Consider the following 19,357-nt stretch of genomic DNA (forward strand, 5'->3'; position numbering starts at 1 on the left):
CTTTTTTTTTTCTGCTACAACTTCTGTGTTGTAGAGCATATGTAATTGCTTAAGGAAATCTAAATTTTCCAGGCGCTTGGAATATTACTTCTTTGAGCATCAAAGACTGAAGACTTGGTGCACAGTAGACGATCTTTCTCAGTAGATGATCTTTCTCCATCAGTAATTATTTGGACTCATCAACTATTTTCACCAAGTCACAGGCAGAAAAAAACATGTGTGAGGATGTAGTTCAGCTTAGGGCATTGGGTAAGAAAGTTATTGGAAGCCATTAAAAATATTGGAGTATTAGTAAGAACCGAGTAGCTGCAGAGGATGCGGGCTGGGTACTAACTTTTAAATTGGTTGGATTTTTTTTTTTAATTGTCATGGCAAAACCCATACAAACACAAAAGTGCAGTTTAGGAGAAATACGGTAAGTGGGGTGATCCATGTGGGAGTTTGTCAGCTCTCAAATTAAATGTGTGCTTAAACAAAAGAATCCTGGTGTTTTAGCCGTGCAGCTTCTTTACCTATATACACCTGAGGTAAAGCACTGCTGGAGGAATCAGAAGCAGGTAGAAGTCATTCAAACTTCATTCTGTTATTCAGCCAGTTTTATCGTTATTGTTGAATATTATTTCCTTTCCAGAGAAGATGTGAGGTAGCTGTTAGTATGAACTGTCCTCTGAATACCAGGGGTTTTTCCTGGTTGAGTACACAGGTCAGCAGCTCTCTCTCTTCTCATGAGTGTGTAAGGATGCTGCTTCCAAATGAAGAGCACAAACCTTATTTTTGAATCCATTGCATTCTTTACTTGTACCATACATTAGGTCATTTTTAATTATGGAAAAACTGCTTTGGTATGCCATAGTGGTATATCTTTTGTGCTAATTTCTTTTTTCCAAAATGTCTGATAGACAAATATAAACAAAGATTGTTTTGCCAAGATCCACCTTTTGCCCATGGAAGGAAGAAATCTCAAGATCCAAGTGAACCATTCAGTTTACTCAATAGCCTAAAAAGCCATTTGTGGAAGGATTGGATGTGAAGATATAGAATTGAAGTCAGGCTTTGAACTAACATATGGCAGGGTCAGTCTTTACACTTCTTAAGAGTATGTTGACTCCTATGTTATTTACAAATATGCTGCAAACCTAGCACTTTTCTTTATGACTAAGGTTGGTGGGTGCTAAAACTTCCCTTCTCCCCCCCAGTATTGCAGCACAATAACTTATTACTTTTGTACCTGTCTGAAGGACTTTCAAGTGCCACATCTGATAAAATAGAAAACTCTTGGTCACTTGGCTTAATTTTTTGCTGATCCAGTTGTGCTGCCTTTGTGACACTGATTATTGCATTACTGCAAGGGGACAGCCTTACCAAGAAGAGGCATGTTTAAAGGAAGATACCATTCTCTGTTACTGAGACTGAAAGGATTCTGGCAGAACCTGAGCCCTTTGGAACTAGAGAATTTGTCTGATGTAGTAAAAGTTATCACTTCATTATCATGGAGAGGCCTTAAGCTAAGCTTTTAAAAATCTGCTCTAAAGTAATTTGATCCATTGGTGAAACTTATTGGTAGAATCACTTATTCTAGTCTGTGGCAATTTATATCTTGGTGTTAAATATTTGAGCATTAGTCTTCTCAAACATTGGGAACTGATTATGAATAATACTATAATATAGTTGTAAAATAACGTACTGAATGAAAAAGCAGTTACTGTACTAAGTAATTATCAGTGCTTCCTTCGCTTGCTCACCAGAGCCCCAGTGTTTCATTTGTAGGCAGCTTTAGAATGTCACAGATGGTGGGAAGCACTACTTACAGACTTAGAATAATGCTTTCTAGTAGCTCCATGACATTTAAATCAGGTGCCTGCCACTATTTCTGCTCCCCTGACAAAAGCTTTCATTCCCTCTTCAGCTGTGCTGAGAGCTGAGTGAGTAAGGACAGACTTCAGTCATGACCTTTTCCCAGTATGTGAGGAATGTGTGGCTCTGGAATGCAACAATGGAATAACTGCTGGACTAAACCTGGAGGTGCCATTCTTAGTGCCTTTTGTCTGATAGACAGCACATCGTCGTCACTCCATCCTGTAGCAAGATGCCTTTTTGCTTCTGGTTAACATCAGGTCATTAGAAGGGTTTAATTTGTTATGTGTGAATGAGGGTGTTACTGGCTCATGTGCTGTTTAAAAAGTGTAACTATAGCCAAGCTACTTTGTAGTCCTGAAATCTTTTTTTTTTTTTTTCTAAAGCTTGCCTTAGTCACAGGTCTTCTTCTGCTACTTAGCAATTAAAATGAAAGTTGCAAGTATGAGAAATGCATCAAGGAGACGTGCCCTCTCCCAGGTGGAGCAGATCAACAGCAAAATAAGGGAGTTGCCCAAGAATCTTCCACTGACAATTAAACAAAGAGAGGGATACAAGAATCATGCTACGATTTATGTGGATTAAGCTTACTTTGTAGTGATAATTATATGCTCTTCTAAATAAAATTTTAATATCAAATGTGAAACATCAGCTACCCTCATGTATAAAAAAGCATTCTGCAGTTGCCTAGAAAACATGACTTTCATGATCATTATATGCAATTTGGACTGGCTTTACTAGTTTGCCTAACACGAAGCTTCAGATAAACAAGTTTATCTGGTTCTGGTGATGGAGACAGGAGAGCACAGGAGGGAGTCAACACTAACCCTAGCTTGTCTTCCATTGTGTGTTCAGGCCAATGCCAAAAGCTGATTTCTTTCCACCTTCCAGGAAAGAAAGCAAGCACTTTTTGAGTAAAATAAACCCTGCTTGTCCTGGAGGGGCAAGCCAAGATTCGCAGTATGTCACATTCTTCTGTCTTCCAGATCTGGGAATAGAATACTGATTTAAGGCTTTGAGAATAGAAATGCTAACATCTCATCTGTTAATCTGTGTATGCTCAGATAAAAGGCCAAGATTTATATTTCTGGGAGTGTTTCCATATTGTGTTTTCTCACAAATTGGAGCTAGTTTCTGTTCCTTGCTTAGGAGGTCTGAGCTCAAGCAGCAAGATGTCAGTTTGAAGAGGAAATGCAATCTTGGTATAGGTTGAGGATTTGCCCAGGAGCATGAGATTTTTGTTTTGCTGACATTTCATCCTGTCTGCTGTGGGGGAGAAGGAGGAGAACCTGGAAAGAAAATATGTGAGTGGAAGAAGCTAATCTATTCCATAACAGGAAGAGGGGAGAAATACTTGGGTGGTAATACTAATCTCTGCTGGCCTCTCTAAAATGGAAGAGAAGGAATAGTGCTGTTATCAGGTCACAGGTTGAATGAAAAGCACCATGGGACTGTGGGATTTTTTCCCAAAAACTTTGATTTCTGGCAGCTCTTTAAATACTTCAAAAAAGAGGAGGGAAATGGTAGTTGGACCTTGTGAGGCTGTGTCCCCCGTCTTTGGATCTGTAGGAAAAATGAAAAAAGTGGATGTGACACAAGGGTTTGTTTCCTTATCCTTCAAGACAATAATTGAGAATAATGTGCAGTAATTAACTCAAGAGCAGGACTCTAAAAGAAAAAAAAACCTCTTAAAGCACAGTTGCCTTGATTAGCTTGTTTGTTTGACTTGATTGCATGTTTGACTTGACTATTTGCAAATAATGCCTTATTTTCTGGATATTTTCTATGCAAATCGGACCTGCAGCTATAGGAAAACCACATTTTATGTGTGGATTTGAAAATAAGGTTTCAAAGACTACTGAAGTGCAAGCTTTCTAACTTGGCTCCAGGGTTCTGCACTTCAGCCCAGTTTCAGCAACAGTATTATTGGGGATAAACTAATTGGTAGATGTAGTCCAGATCTTGTTTGGGGGTGTAAGATATGGGCCAATGTAAATAAATAGCATAGATGCCAGGATTCTGAAATTACAGGGCATGGTAATGGCTCAAGGTGCTCAGGTTCTGAAATGGGAGAGACCAGACTCTGGAAAGTGTCCAGGTCTAGCCCCAGTTCAGTGTCACTGAGACTTGTGCCTCTCGAGTGCTTTTAGAAAGCACTTGGTGTTCAGTGAGTGCTGAATGAAAGTGGCAGTGTTTTATTTTCAGACAGCTAATCATGGCATAAGAAAGGTGAATTTTAAGAGGTTCTCTTGGATAGAATTGCCTTGTTAAATGTACTTCTGCCTCCAGGCTTTTATATCTCCAGAGGAAGAAGCCATCTCCAAGAAGGGGCTCTTGGCTCATCTGCTAAGAGAAAAGTCTCCTCAGAACCTGCCACCTTTTGCCCAAGTGTCCCTGTGGAGCAAGGGGGCAATATTGCCATATTCAGGCCAGTTAAGGTCAGCTAACAGTGTTTTACGTGGGACAAATAAGGTGGGTTTTTTCAGTATAGAAAGTATTTTGTATGTATATAGAGCCTTCTTACTCTCTCTTCTTTGTTTTAAATTTTGTCAAATGATAAAAAATTAGTATCAGAATATTTTATGTGATCATTGAGAAATTCTAACAGATTTTGGTATTCTAGATTTTTTCACTGTTTCTTGCACACCTAAAAACACCTGCATAGTGTGTGCCAGAGCAGCTGCTTTTCATGTTCCTTGGCATCATATTCCTATGAAATATCAAGTGTTAGGTAGTGCAGGCATTTCAGTTAGCTGATGTTGAAGCACAGCTTTTGACTAAAAGTTTTTGTCTGACGTTACAACATTGGGGAAAAATGTTGATGCACAAGGTAAGGAAAAAACAAGGGATGTGTTACTAAAACACCAAGTGTCAAGCATCAGTTAAATTGATGCAGTTTAGCCTTTTGACTTTTAGTCAGTTTCTAGGAACTTTTGGATAAAAATTACTGTATTAAAGTCTTTAATAATCACTGTTATGGCAAAAGCTTCTTAATATTTTGGCTGGTGACAGTTCAATAAAATTTGGAAAGTATAAGCCTTTAAAATTTTCTGAATTCTTTGTTGCTGTTGGAGACCTTCAATTTAAAATTTAAAATGTGTGAGGAGAAATGGTGGTGGCTGGGGGAAATGAGAATTCTGAGTGTTTAACTTCTGCATACATAAGCAATTAAAAAGTGAAGCCTTTGTAAGTGGCAGGGGTAAAAGTATATAGCTTGCAAACAGTCATTGTGACAGAATTACTCTGTGTGAAGGGCCGCTCCTGTTGTGCTTTCTGTCTTCCTTGGGACAGAGCAAGTGGAAGGCTGCCTCATGGGGCTGGCACTGGCTGGATGTTCCATAGGTGATGTGCTTTTAACATGGGTTGCTGGGACTTTAAAATGAGACTTTTTTAAAGCCAGGAGGTCACTTGTTTTGAGGCAAGAGGCAGAGCCCCATCCCGCTCACTGGGGAGTGTGAGAGCTTTCTGGAGGGAGGAGCTGGCAGCTGCTCCTCATGAGGTAGGCAGGCTCTTTTTAAAAAGTGTCTGAAACATGGGAGAGGCTCTGGCTTAGGCAACGTTTTTCCCCGTGACTGTGCTGCCTGCATGGCTCAGGGCTGAATGGTGCCAAGAAATTTGCACTCCGAGCTTGTTAATACAAATGATTTACACCTGAATTTACTCTCTTGTCCTGGAGCATAAAAGGTGCCTCCATACAATGCAACTCCCTTCCTGTGGAAATAGTATTCCTGTGTGGTCTGGAAGTAAATTCTGCCCCAGAACAAGCAGTCTGTCAGGTTCATGTCTATGCACCTCCAGTGCTAGCTGTGTTTATTTGTCCACTGCCTTCCTACGCTGTGCTGTGCTCTCTGCTGTGTGAATCTCCCTGTTTGGATGTCCTGTGGCTGTGATCCCATGTGAGTTTTGGGTGTATGAATACTCCATGCCCTAGCAGTTTCTGTGGAGTTCATACCACCTAACCCTGAGACTTGCCTGCTCCAATCCCATCTCCATGTGGCCTCCTATTAAGATGCCATCGTAAATCTGTCCCAAGAAAAGGGGAAGTGAACTCATCCTTGGAAGGTGCACCTTTCCATGTTCTTTAGTCTGTCCATCCTTATTACAGGGAGTGAAAGGAACAGGGCACAGGATCCCAGATCTTGCTTTTCTTGGATAAAGAGGAGATGGGGAGAGCACTTGTGGCAAAAAAAATGGCTTGACGTGGACTATGAGTCCATAGAGAACTTTACCAGTGCATCTGGATTTCTTTGCTGGTCAGCCTGGAACACTGGGAAAAACACAGGGACTGCTAGGAGCATCCTTTTGATATAGTATTCTACAAAAACTTTAAATGTTTTTCTCTTAGAAAAATTACTCAATATAGTCCTTAAATTGCAATTTATCATAATGTTTGGGTATTGCACAGAACCAAAAGCTTTTGAATGAATTGAGCATTTAGGTTTCTGTATTCACACACTATTGAGGGTTCCCAGAATCTAAGGAGAGAGCAAATTTGGAGTTGTGCATTCCAAACATCAGCATTTCTACAAATATCTTCTTGTGAAAAACATCTGAGACAGACAAACTGGTGGAGCAGAAATATGTATTGAGCCAGGCACTGCCACGGTCAGCTCCAAATCGGTGCCTGGGTGATGCCAGGTGGGCTGGACAGGTAGAGAAACCTGACCTTGCATTTTCCTCCCAACAGCTTCCCCCCAGCTTCCCTCAGCCAGTTCCTTGGTGCTAGAGAACCATTTTGTGGGAGGTTCTTTAATCCTCATAACCAGCGTGTTGCTCTGCCCATTGCTGAGACAGACAAGCACTGCAGCTTAAAGATAACTTTGAGGAAGAAAAGTCATGGAGAAAGTTACCAAAAAGTTGCTGAAACAGATCTGCTTCAATGAGAATCCCACTCAAATCCCAGCTTGTGGCATTTTTCATGTGGTTGTGCTTGTAATGACTGGTTTTGTGACAGGTTTTGCTTGGGCTTTCAAAATCAGTTTGAAATAGTTTGGTTTTGTTGTGTTGCGTGTTTCATTTTCATTTGTCAAGCTCCTACTAAGTGTAAAATGCAAGCAGATCTTGTTGCTTGCACTGCTGCAGCAGAGGCCTGGGTGGCTGGGTTTGTATATTCATGCTGCTTCTTACTGTGATCAAGGAATTGTTTGCTGTAGGATTCTTTTACTGTTGATGTAATGTGTTTGGGAGGTTGAGCAGACATGCTTATGGTCTCTGTTGTGTTGTTAAATAGGAAATTGGCTTCTATCTGCTACAGAACAGTCCACACTATTTAATCACAGCTGAAAGGATGCAGTGTTTTGCAGAAAGGGGAGAAGGGGAGTGGCAGAGAAGGATTTGGGGTGGGGGAGAGGGGATTGTTGTTCCTATGCTTGCCATTCTCCTTTAGAATATTTATCACAGAAAGTTTTCATTTGGTTCATGTATTTTTAGTCCCTAGGCGAAGATGAGATCTTTTAATCTGAATAATCCAGATAGCTTGATTCTAGATGTACCTACTGAAATTTGAGACAGTGGCATGAAATCACAGAATTTCCTGGAACAGTGAGACCAGACACTTACTCTTTGCCTGGTGTATGTGAATCTCATGCTGACTGGAAGCACAATTTTCTCTGGTTTTCCATCCATTTATTGCAAGTCTGTGTTGGTCCCTACCTTGCCATTTTTCATGGTTTATTTATTTTTCTCTTTGGGAATTCAGGTTTCATCTTTCTTTTAAATGTATTTGAGCCTGCTTTCCCTTCCACTGCCTTTGATGATGACTTTTGAACATTAATTTTTGAAAATATATCTGGCTTAGTAAATATGCACAGTAATTGAATGCTAGAAACTGGCAAGTTGTGAAATAAGGAAAAATAAGCTGTGCTGAAAAGCAGCCAGCAATATGTGGTTTTTCATTGGTAGTATGGAATTCTAGGTGAAAAGGCTAGTATTTTAGCAAGTATTGTCAAACCCCATGTTTTCAGTTAGAAACTGCAGGATAGTCAGCCTTTTATGTTGCCATTATATGTGTTTAGGTTGGTTATCTGTAGTTAAAAACACATGGAAGGTGTAAAGCTGCCTAGACTTTTGGGAAACTAAATATAGCCTGTAAGCCTGTTCCTCTTTAAATTTGTTAGGTTAGTATCCTACATCTGAGCCAGGGTTGTATGGTGTGGTGGGGAAGCTCTGGATGGGTGATTTACAGGAGGGGAGAAGAGCTTCCAGTAGTACCACTGAGTCATCTGCAACTGTTGGTATCAGCTACTGGTCTCCAGACCATAAGCATTGCTTGTGGAACTGTATTTTCCATTTCCAGCAGCAACTTTGGAGCCTTTGAGACATATGACAAACTTACCAGTGATGAGTGACCGTACACCTTAGGCTCTTACTGCAGCTCACAGCCTCAAGATTTTATTCTCTGGGCTTTGGAGAGAAGCACAGAGAGAAGCCACTGCAGCTGCATCCTAATCAGAAATATAAATTGGCATGAGTGCTCAATCTGAGAACTTCCATAGAACTTTCCATAGAAAGCTGGAATAATTAAGCAGACACATGGTTTATTTGCTCCTGAGTTTATCGAATGGATGAAGCTTTGCTTTGCCAGAATATTTAGGGATGCAGTCTTCAGTTTTCAGATGGTTTTGGACAACAGAATATTATGTTGTAGTGTGATGAAAATGGCTTAGCTCTTTCAAAAAATAACAAAGCATAACCTCATTTATCTGGGGAAAGAAATCTTTATTTGTTTTCTGGGGATGTGTCGAGTGCTGCTAACAGTTTTATTTTGGTTTTTAACTGCAAGGAGAAGCTGTTCCATAGCTACCTATCAGTTCCATAGCAATTTTGCTTGTGTGCATATTTGCTGGCAGTGGTCTCATAGTATGGTCATGAGATGCTATCAATCAGCTATTAACAAGATTTTGACAGGTTTAAGTCGTGAAGCTGTTGTTAGAAAAGGAAGCTCTTCCTCCTTTTCTAACAACAGCTTCACGACTTAAACCTGTCAAAATCTTGTTAATAGCTGATTTATTTTAATAAACCTGCAACTACTGATCGATCTGTCATCTTTATAAACAGCAAGCTCTTGCCTATAGTATGTGGATTAATGCTAGCTTGTTGAATTTATGGATGTAGAGCCTCTGATATTAATATGGGTCATTATTTTCTTAACCTGAGTTTTTCTGGAGTGGGTGCTCAAAATTCTTTATTGCCATAAGGAGCATTTTGTATTATTGATATTTGATGGGTTCTGCTAATGCTGGAGAATATTTGTGACTGAGGGTTGAACATGGGTTATTACTACTTGAATACTGCATGCATGGAGAAGAAAGGATGTTATTTAGTCTTACATTAGTCTGTTTATTTCCCAGGTAACATGCATGTGTCACTAGCAGAGGCTCTGGAAGTTCGGGGGGGACCACTGCAAGAAGAGGAAATATGGGCTATTTTGAATCAAAGTGCAGAGAGCCTTCAAGAACTATTCAGAAAAGGTAAGCATTGTTTAAGACTGATAAATACAGAACTGGAAACATCTTGGTTATATTAATGTGCCATAGAAGTAAACTGCCTTGTCCTTCTAGGCTCTAAACACAAGCATTACCTTGCTCCTGGGTTGTCTCTGGGTAAGTGCCTCTCTGCACCACAGCCCAAAGGTTGCTTTTAACCTTCACTTCATGTTCTGCCAGAACCTGTGGCACACACCAGTTCTTGTGATGGTAACTTCAATTATTTTAGGCCCATTGGAGTGAGATGGAAACATAGGAAAAAAGTGATAAATAAGTCTGAGAACACTGAAACACTTTGGTACTGAAGGGGACATGGAAATGGGTACAGAACTGTGCAGTCATGACCAGTGTGCTCTGAAGAGATTTAGTCTCAAAGGTGAAAAACAGAAAACTTCACCAGAGGGTATGATTGCCCAAAATGCAGATGGCAGCACCTCCATAGCTACTGAAGGAATGTGGTGCTGACTTGTACTTCAAAGGAGTAGAAATATTTCTTCTCCCTCCCACCTCAGTAGGCTGTAAGCTTGGTATCTGCAATACTGCTAATAATACACATTTTAGCACTAGGTCTGATTATGGAACTTTTCCCCTTCCTTATGTTTTCCTTTCTTTTCTTCAAAATCTGCAAGTCCTTAAGGCCCTTCCCTCCCTTTCTTGCTTTTTTTAATAGCCATAAATGCTTAACCCACATATTGAACTTCAGTAACATCTTTAACTTGTTCTCAGATAAAGCATATGTTCCCATGATGCATCCTAGTATTTCAGCACCTTTATGGGGGTCATCCCCTTATATCTAAACATGCATATGTAAGCTTATTCCGTTTTGTTAATGATAAATCAGAAGCTCACACTTTGAAAATAGTCATTGTTTAGTGACATTACTATGCAAAGGGCACATCTTTGTTATTTAGGGCAAAATATTTTGTATTTTTTGCAAGCATTTGATTTAGAGTTTTATCAAGATTCAACATTTAGGTTGTTTTGGGCTGTTTTATTCAAGGTTTGGTGTAGACAATCTGTTGAGTCAGACGCTGGCTCTGTCTTATGCATTGCACAGCCTCTGGGAGTGGTCTCTGTTGGATACTTCACAGGCTCCAGAGAAGGCAGATGTGGGCAGAAACTGCTACATGGTGCCTGATCTCTGATCACACTTGACTTAGCTTTACAAGTAGGAATTTTATCAACTCCTCCAACATATGTTTTGCCAGGTGAATTACAGGTAATTTTGACATCCCATTCAAATTTACCTTCCTCCCTTTACCAGTGTTCTCACAGCTGATGTGTAGGAAAAAGCTTTCCCTATTAGGAATGCTGAGTTTGTTATTGCAGTTTGAGCAACTGACCCGTCCTGCTGCTTCTCATACTGCAAGAAAAGGAAAGCTGGCATCTGCTTTCCTCTCTTTCACTCTTTGTTGTCTCTTAGAGACAGTCAGGAGAATTATTTCTTTTAAGAGGGCAGATTGCTAAGACCTTGACTTAAGAGGGATCTTGAATGATTAGAGGTTTGCTCTTGTAAACTTTACAGGAATTGACACATGGAGCTCCATCTTCTAATCCACCTGCAAGATCACAGTTGTATGAGCACATAGTAGTGGTTTCACTACTAATTTTCCACTTAAAACTTTATCCTGGGTCTAAAGTTTTTCTAGAAGGGAGTCTCCATTGAAAATGAGAGCTCACTCCTTCTTGTCCTGAGAGTAGTGCAGAAAAGTTTCCATAATCTCCATGAAGACTGCTTGCAAGCATTGACAATGAGAACACTGTCAGACCTCCTTCAGAAGAACAAGTACTGAAAGATGAGATCACAAACCAGAAATCTGCCCCAGGACTTCTGATATGTGTTTTTAAGGCAGGGGAATGTTTGCCAGCCAAGACTGGCTAAGTTGGCAGAAGCTTCTGATCTTACTTCCTATCCATGAAGACCAAAACACAAATTCAGATAAAATCAGTGCCAGAAGAATCTGTCTCTTTTTTGGAGATGGAGCTGTTTTATTGAGTTGTTTTTCTGCTAGTTCAGCAAACCATTTTCAGTTGCATGCTATTAATTAACCTGGGATATAGCCTTTGGTAAAATGCACTTCAAGAGACACTCGAAAGAGCTTTTCTGTGTAGCTAAGGTTGATAAAGGTAATCTAATTCCTCCCAGCAAGAGCTGGATAACCAGACAGTCTTTAATGAAGGTTGTCTTCACTCAGGAAGCAATCTAGAAACTTTTTTTGTCATCTTGAATATCAGTTTCTATGCTGGCTTATGAAGGTGGTGTTGACATGCAGGAATAGAAAATGTGGAGGTTCCTCTAGGCTTGTCTGACTCAATTTTGCTCTTTATTTGTGGAGGACTTGTAGCAAACAGGGGATTCTAAAGAAATCTTGTTTTCCTTGGTCAAATTTCAGGCCCATTTCTTCCATGCATTTGTTGTGGAAGAGCTATTTTATGGCAGAGGGTGAGTGTCCAGAATTCTTCAGAACTGACTGATCACTCCTGGGCAGAGGGAGATAGGGCAAGCTTTAGCTTCTGCAAGATGACAGCATGTTCAGCTTTGACCAGCTCTCCAAAGTGTTCTTCCTCCCTGTACAGGGTCCTGGAGTCCCTGAACAGGCTGTTCTGTAACAAAAGATAAGCGCTGCTGAGTGTTCTGTAAATTTTTTATTTTAAAAAAATTAAATTAGGCATAATGTTCAATGGTCTGTGCACCAGCTGTTTTGAAATGAGGGGGATAAAAAAGGTTGTGGAAATAGCCAGCTTTCAAGTTGCCATCTGTTGGCAGCCTCCCCACACCAGCCCAGGAACCACAGACTCTTAAAGGAATTACCAGCCCAAGTAATAATTTATGTATGTGATCCTGGTAGAGTTTTGGTAGTTTGTTTCAAGTTGGGAATCTTGCTATCACTCAGTCAACTGAGAGCCTGTTTTTCAATTAATTTCTTATTTAAACTAGTTTCTGGAAATTAGAAAAAAGTCCATAACAAGGTCTGTTACAGATTTGAGGACTTCTCAATATATAGAAGTTGTGCGTGAGTTTTAGTGAGTCTATCTTCTTATCCATCAAAGCACTGAATAAGAGAAGCACAGGATGGAGATCCATTGTCTTCATGGTTAACTGAATATCACATCACACCTCATTCAGCAACAAATACAGAAATGTGCATATTTTTATCCCTCTTTATATTTACAGTTCTAACAGATGTTAAACTCCTTAAAAATACTTCACACATTTATTTCTAGCATTATAAAAAATGAAAGCTTAGATTGAAGTGCCCAGTTGCTAATCAGCAGTTTAGAAGATCAGCTCTGGTAGCTGTCTTGTCAGCATGTTATAAGCTGTTAAATGAAGGAGAAAGGCAATCTGGGACTCAGTTGCAGATCTGACATCAGTTGCACTGGCGATGTTGAGATTAATCTGGAGATTTGAAAAGGCCGATACCAGACCTGCCCTTCTCTTACATCTGTTTAATTATCTGCAATAACTATTTTGTTGTTGAAAGGGTGTATCAGCTGTTTCAGACATGCTCTATCTTGCACTCAGAACTCCATGAGGTCAAAGAAACAAGTCTTTGAAGTAATCTCAAATGTGAGTGTATAAGCACAAGGAGAATGCTGCGCTCGCTGCTGCTGAGAGTTATAAAACAGGCGTCCCTCTAATTTGCTGGGTTTAACTGGAAAAGATTTATCTAAACTGGAAACTGGGAAAGCCTTCATATGTCACTTAGGCCACTCCTGTTCTAAAGTGTGTGTTGAGGATTCTGAAAATAATTGGACCTTAAGCTTGGAGACATGTATCTAAAGGAAGGAGAAGAGAAGGGGAAAAGTGAGTCTGATATCAAAAAGACAGGTTGAGCAAAGAAAGAAAGTCTTTGCAAGTTCAATGGCTTGCAAATTTGCATATGGGAAATTATTTATGTAAAGAAAAGTTATATCATCTGAAAGTGGATGTGAAGAAGGAAGATTATGGTTTTCAGGGACCTGTAAATCTTGTTGACAGTCAAACTCCTGGAGCTGCTTTGCTTGAGTAAGTGTAATGAAAAGAAGGAAGGCAAAGTGTGAAATGTGTTGATGGGGACTAGTGGTGAGTCCAGAGTAATTACAGACCTAGTTGGGATGGAGCAGGAAATGGATTGGTTTGGTTGACAAGAAGAAAAATGCAATAGAAAGGGGTAAAAACCCTAATCCTCACTTCCTAGCTCATCCTTGTTGGCAGGTGATAAATAATTGCTTTTTCCCTTTGCCAGTAACTGTTGAGGAATGATTTTCCTTTTTTCATCATCTGGTGACATTTGATCTTTTGGTTGCTGAGAAGGAGAGAGATTGGGCTTTTGTAATTTTATTGGTGTTTAAAAATTTTTTTAGTTTCTATTCCTCATCCCTTCCTCCACCTCCACCCACCCTACTCCCAGCACAGAGGCTCAGTGACTGCACTCTTGGCAGAGCTCTGCTGGATGTGGTCAGCACCACAGTGAAGTGTAGTGTGGTGTTTGATTGTGGGGCAGCTCAGGAACAGAAACTGATCTCAGAAACTAATTGTTCACCCTGTTTGTTTCTCCAGTGCCCTCAGGAAAGAGTGCATTTCAGTTTTCCAAGGAGTTCAGTGTCCCATCAGAGCTCTCCTATCCCTTTGTGCCAAAGGCAGAGGGAGCAGAGACGCTGCAGCGCTGCCTGCCCCGCGCAGCAGGCGTGCAGGGACATGCTGCACCAGCCCAAGGATGAGAGCATTTCCAGCACAAGTGGTCCTGTGTGCTGGCATAATCCTCAGGATTCCTGCCCAGGCTGCAGAGGAGTCACTGCTCTGGCTGCCTCCAGCCTGGCCTGGGCATACAAATGTTCAGATTACTTGTCTCAATGAGGGCTGTGGAGGGGAAACAAAGATGTGCGTTGAAAACCTTGTGTATATTTTGGGTTGTTCTGTGCTTTTCAGAGATCTGTGTGTCTGTTTGTGTGTTCTGTGCTAATGGCTGTGGCTTAAGAGAGAAGTGGGGGAAAAAGATCCTGAAGGGCTGACTTGACTGTAGCTTGGGAATTCAAAATTACCTGCTATCAATAATGTAAAATAGATCCATTTCAAATATTTGTCGTCGTGTTTCTTGGAATGTGGTGGGTCATTTTTAGGCTATTTGTATGCTGTTAAAGCACATAAAGGATTCTTTTCCTCTCTCATTTGTTTGGCAGATGCTCTGTAGCTGAAGATTATTTCTGTTTTTATTGTTTAAAGCCAGTTCACTCTCTCACTTTAAGTAAGACCACGCTATTTATCTCTGTCTTGGCACTGCTTGAAATGCTGTGCTCTCACAAGTGTTTTGTTACCCACTTGCATAGTTCTGGAGTTAACTCAGAAGGCTGGCAACTCTAGCACAGTTGAAAGCCCAATGGATAGAAAATTGACCAGGAGCCATATCCTGAATTCCAGTGCCTTTAAAAAAGGGGGTTGAAATCCTTGGGGTTTTGTTTTGGTCATTTTCCTCAGTATTTTCAGGAGTATATTACCCTAACTGCTCTTGTAAATGATTCTGAAAGCCTAAACAGAAGATGACATGAATAGTATCACTGGAAAATAGTTTCTTTTGTTTTCCTATAGTTGCTGGCTGTTTGATGCATTGCATCTTTGCTATTTTTTTATCCATGGTGCAAACACATTAGAGTAGTGTTACTAAAAAGTATTTCCTTAGTAATAGCTACCTGGTTGGAGCTTTGAGATAGTTATTTTGGTTTATGATGCATGCCTTAAGGAAGAAACTGGAGAGTTAATTGTTTTATCCTCATCCTTCATAACAACAGATGAGATTTCCTGGAGTTGTGATGTAGGCACTATGATCTGCTACATAAATTATAAGCTACTGAAGGAGGAAGCTGAGAAAATGTCAGTAAACTGAGCCTGGCAAAATCAGTTCTTTTTCTAAACTTCCTATTATCACATTAATTTTACATTGCTTCAGGTCATGAAGATTCTTGAGTGGGGGGTGGATCAATAAATTCAGACTCTATATCTATAGGGGGCAAATGCTCTAGAGTTTGTTGAAATTAATATTGGGAAGTCTTCAGACTAATTTGGGGGGTTAATTCTCAAAACTAAATCAATTTTTTGTCTTAGTATGTTTCAGAATATGAAGAGTTTTTATGTATTTCAAGTATTTGTTATATAAAATGTTAATTTAAGATTAAAGCCTCTACATTTCTTAAGGTTCCTGAGCTCATAAGGTGAAATCTTAAAATATTATAAGGTGTTGGTTGTTCAGGGGTTTCATATCAATGGTGAATACACACAGAAGTGGTGCAGAATCCAGTAGTTACCCACAGGATAATTTTTGAAAGTCAAAGGCCAATTAAGGTAGTCTTCCTGAAAATGTTTTTGGAAGCTTTGCTCTATAAAGTGGTATTTTCTTGTTACATATAATAGGAATGGCCTGTCCATCTTTGTTTCTTTTTCTTTTTTAACATCTGAACTTGCTGCCACAGCAGCGACCAGTACTTGTTCTGTTTGTTTCAGAGGAAGTGGGGTTAGAAAATGGAAGGAATTACTTGGGAGATCCTTTTACACCTGATACCTGCAAGCAGTAATTTAATACATTTCCTAGGAGATTAGAAATATTCTAGATTACAAGATAGTTCATCAGTCTAGGAACTAGCACTGTAGGAATATCCTGAGCTGGAGAATGGAAAATGTTAGTGGTGGTGTTAGTGGAGGAAATTATTATTCTGCTGGTTTTGCTTACTGTGTCAAGGGAAAAGGACATATCATTCAAATGTGGATTTCCTCAGGTCTTTGATATATTGTGTGGCAGAAGGCAGAGCTGTTGCCTTTTTGCCTATGAAAAAATAAAAGTTAACTTTTAGTTTTGCTTAGTAAAACTTAATACCTCCTTCAGTGAAACTGATTTGATTCATGTAAAATATTTTTACTTAAGGAAATAGTCTTTTTTATTGTTTTGTTTTGTTTTTTGGTGGGTTTTTTTTAGTTAGTTTGACAGCAGTGTCATCAGATATCAAAAACCTAGCTGGCGAATTGCATATCTTGGTTACTATTTGTTCTGCAATTTCAGTGCTTGTTTTGAAATGTTCAGGTATTTGTAATATTTTTTCACTTTAGGCTAAAAAGGACTTCTGTGCCCCAAAACTCTTTTGGTTTGTCCCCTTCTATTAGCAACTCTAATGAGTATTTTCCTTCCCCACTTTGTCTACTCTCCTCCAGGCATTGCTGCTGCAGTAGTGCTATGTTAGGATAGGAGCAAACTCCATGGTAGGAATGGAGTTTGGAATGGAATTCCTGTTGTAGGAATTAGCCTTAATGACATGTGCACTTCAGAAAGGGAACATTTTATATGTCAACTGTAACATAAATGAAATAACTTCAGGACAGGAGATTGTGAGTATTTTAGCAGGCTCTTCCTAAGCTTGCTGTTACGAGTAATAGTGAAGAATAGTCATAAAAGATAGATGTTACTCCCCAGTGTGATTAAAATTGAGGTGGTTGTTGTGGTTATGAAACACCACAGGTGGAAAAGGAAGCATGAATCTATTCCACTAATAGTATGTAGGCTGATAATAAACTAACATCCAGCAAGGGCATCGAACAATATTGCTTCATTTTCAGGGTGGTTTTTGTTTTTCTTTCCCTTTTCAATTGCAGCTGATCCTGCTGCTCTGGGATTCATCATTTCTCCATGGTCTCTCCTGTTGCTCCCATCTGGCAGTGTGTCATTTACTGATGAGAATGTGTCCCAACAAGACCTGCGAGCGTTCACAGCACCGGAGCTTCTGCAGAACCACTCACTGTCATCCCTGTCAGATGTTGAAAAGGTACAGTGCCTCTTCTTTGGCAGACAGCTCTGGTGTTTTGTTGTTGATCCCTTCACAAAATAGCTTTAAACTGGCCTTTTTTTCTCCCCATTGGTTTGTGATTCATGTAATTTCTTTTGTGAGGTGGGAGAGGGATCCTCCTACTTTGTTTTTTCTGGTTAACATGGAATAGTGATTATAGTTGTATGCAGTTGTGAGGAAGAGTCTGCACAAGCCCTGGCCACATACATACTTGGGCAATGGCTGCACAGAATTTCCATTTTTCCCATTGAACTCTTTCACAAGAGTAAATATTCAGACAGGTAAGGTTTGTATATGTGGTCTCCTCCAGGTCACTGACAGGTACAGTCAAAATTATTATCTTCTCAGCTGTCTTCTTGACAAGAATTTGTTGTGAATGGTAACACTTTCCTCAGGAAACCATTCCCTTGGCTTAGCCCAAGATATGTAGTGGTGGGAGTGAAAAGGAAGCCAAGCTATTTCTATCTCCTTGGCTTCCCTGGATCAATAATCCTTGGAGGGAAGCTAGCCACAGACAGTGCTGTAATCTGGGAACAATTATGACACTTGGCAGTGTTCCTCCAGGAAGAAACAGCTCTTACTTCAGAGGAAAGTGGTATTGGCATGAGTTGCTGTTGTGTGCACAAGGACTATTAAAACATGTGTTTCTGTGTTGAATATTTTGTTTCAGCAGCTTTTTATATATAGTCCGTTTTCTTTAGGGCTGTATCACTGAACACCTACTGAATATCCACAGTTACTCCCAAGCCTGTTAGACATCCTTCTTGCCCTGCATAATGTCAAAATTAATGGTATAATAAAATATGTTTACAGTTGTGTCTGTGGCAAAACTATAAACAATTAGAAACCTAGGCTGAAAGTTCCAATAGAGAAGTAAAAATAACTCTGATATCAATGAATACTCAGGTTCAGTTATGTAGGATATAGCTGCCAAATCCTGTAGTCACACTCTTGGAATTGTTTATTTGCTTTCAAGAGGGACAACACTTTTGAAGACAATAACATTACCTCTAGTGCCAGCTCTGAAATTAATGTTCAAAACTGGCCTTTAAAAATGGCAGAAAAAATAGTTCTGAAGTGACAAGCTTGTGACCTTGGTCAGAGCTGATTGCATTCTTTGTTCTCTGCCAGCATTCAATAAGCTACTTTTTCTCTTTTTGAAATAAATGGAGGACTGTTACTATGAAAAGCCATGCTGTGATGTTTCTTAATCTTTAGGAAGGAAGCACTCAGAGGGACCTCTGTGGCCTGTAAATGCCAGCACAGAGTGTGTCAATAGGCCATGAGCAAATGCTGGCACTCTGTACATGTGCAGGGCTGATTAATCCTTGCTCATTTGGGCTGTGGGAATTTCTGCCCTGGTGTCAGCATAACCCTGCTTGCTGGATGGAAGGTGATCCATTAGCTGCTGATGTGGAAGAAGGAAGCTCCCTGAAACATAGCTTTGTACAAAAACTGGTGTCCTTTTATGACTTTATTAGTTGAGGTTGGTAAGGGTGATAAATAGCTTATATGTGCACCCCTCTTTTCTTGACTGCTTCCCTTTGCATTCCTGTTAAACTCTGTATCAGGTGTATGCTGGTTCTTTGTAAGAAATATGTTGGCTTTGTGCTTCTTAGATCACAGCATCAGATCTTGCTTTGCTGACTGTGGTAACTTTTGACACAAAATTTAAACGATTTTTTTCTTCTATCACAACTGGCTGTAATTCGCTGAATTAATTTTGGAAATTGTTGGTGTTTTCCTTTTAGATTGTTCTACTAAAAGCTGCTGAAGGCAGAAAAACACCTTGTTTTTTAAGGCCTTGTGTCAGACAGTGACAGGCTTACCTTTGTCTTTTCAGTTATGATTGTACTTGCTATTACAAATTAACAGTATTCAAGGAGAAGTACTAAACATAAATTACAGTCAGTAAAAGAATACCCCTTTTATTCCAAGGCACAGTCAATTTGAATCCAAAATATGTCTGAAGTAACTGCAAGCTTATTGGAAATAGAGTAACCAAACGATTCAAAATTAGAATGGAGATTGATTTGGGAAATTAATTTCATGTTGATCTATTTATTGTGGAACATATTTTAAGTATAGTACAAACATTAATTAGAATTTTTGAATAAATGTTTTTATTTTGAAAGCTGGATTCAGATGCATTAGTAGAGTAGCAAGTTTTAGTTAAGAGGACTGATTGCACATCTCATTTTTGGAAATAT

The 19,357-nt window shown here is 39.7% G+C and overlaps 1 protein-coding gene across 8 annotated transcripts in view; it reads left to right on the forward strand.

Moving 5' to 3' along the window:
- Window positions 1-19,357, forward strand: part of PTPN13 (protein tyrosine phosphatase non-receptor type 13) — a 112,046-nt gene that overhangs the window by 15,751 nt on the left and 76,938 nt on the right. For all 8 annotated transcript variants that reach the window (XM_030946870.1, XM_030946872.1, XM_030946871.1 and 5 more), the window contains exons 2-3: window positions 9,204-9,323; window positions 16,957-17,126. In XM_030946870.1, the coding sequence (XP_030802730.1) occupies window positions 9,209-9,323; window positions 16,957-17,126 (285 nt within the window). In that variant the 5' untranslated portion in view covers window positions 9,204-9,208. The remainder of the gene's footprint in view (window positions 1-9,203; window positions 9,324-16,956; window positions 17,127-19,357) is intronic.

Source organism: Camarhynchus parvulus, chromosome 4 (assembly GCF_901933205.1).
Source record: "Camarhynchus parvulus chromosome 4, STF_HiC, whole genome shotgun sequence".
NCBI classification, from domain to species: domain Eukaryota; kingdom Metazoa; phylum Chordata; class Aves; order Passeriformes; family Thraupidae; genus Camarhynchus; species Camarhynchus parvulus.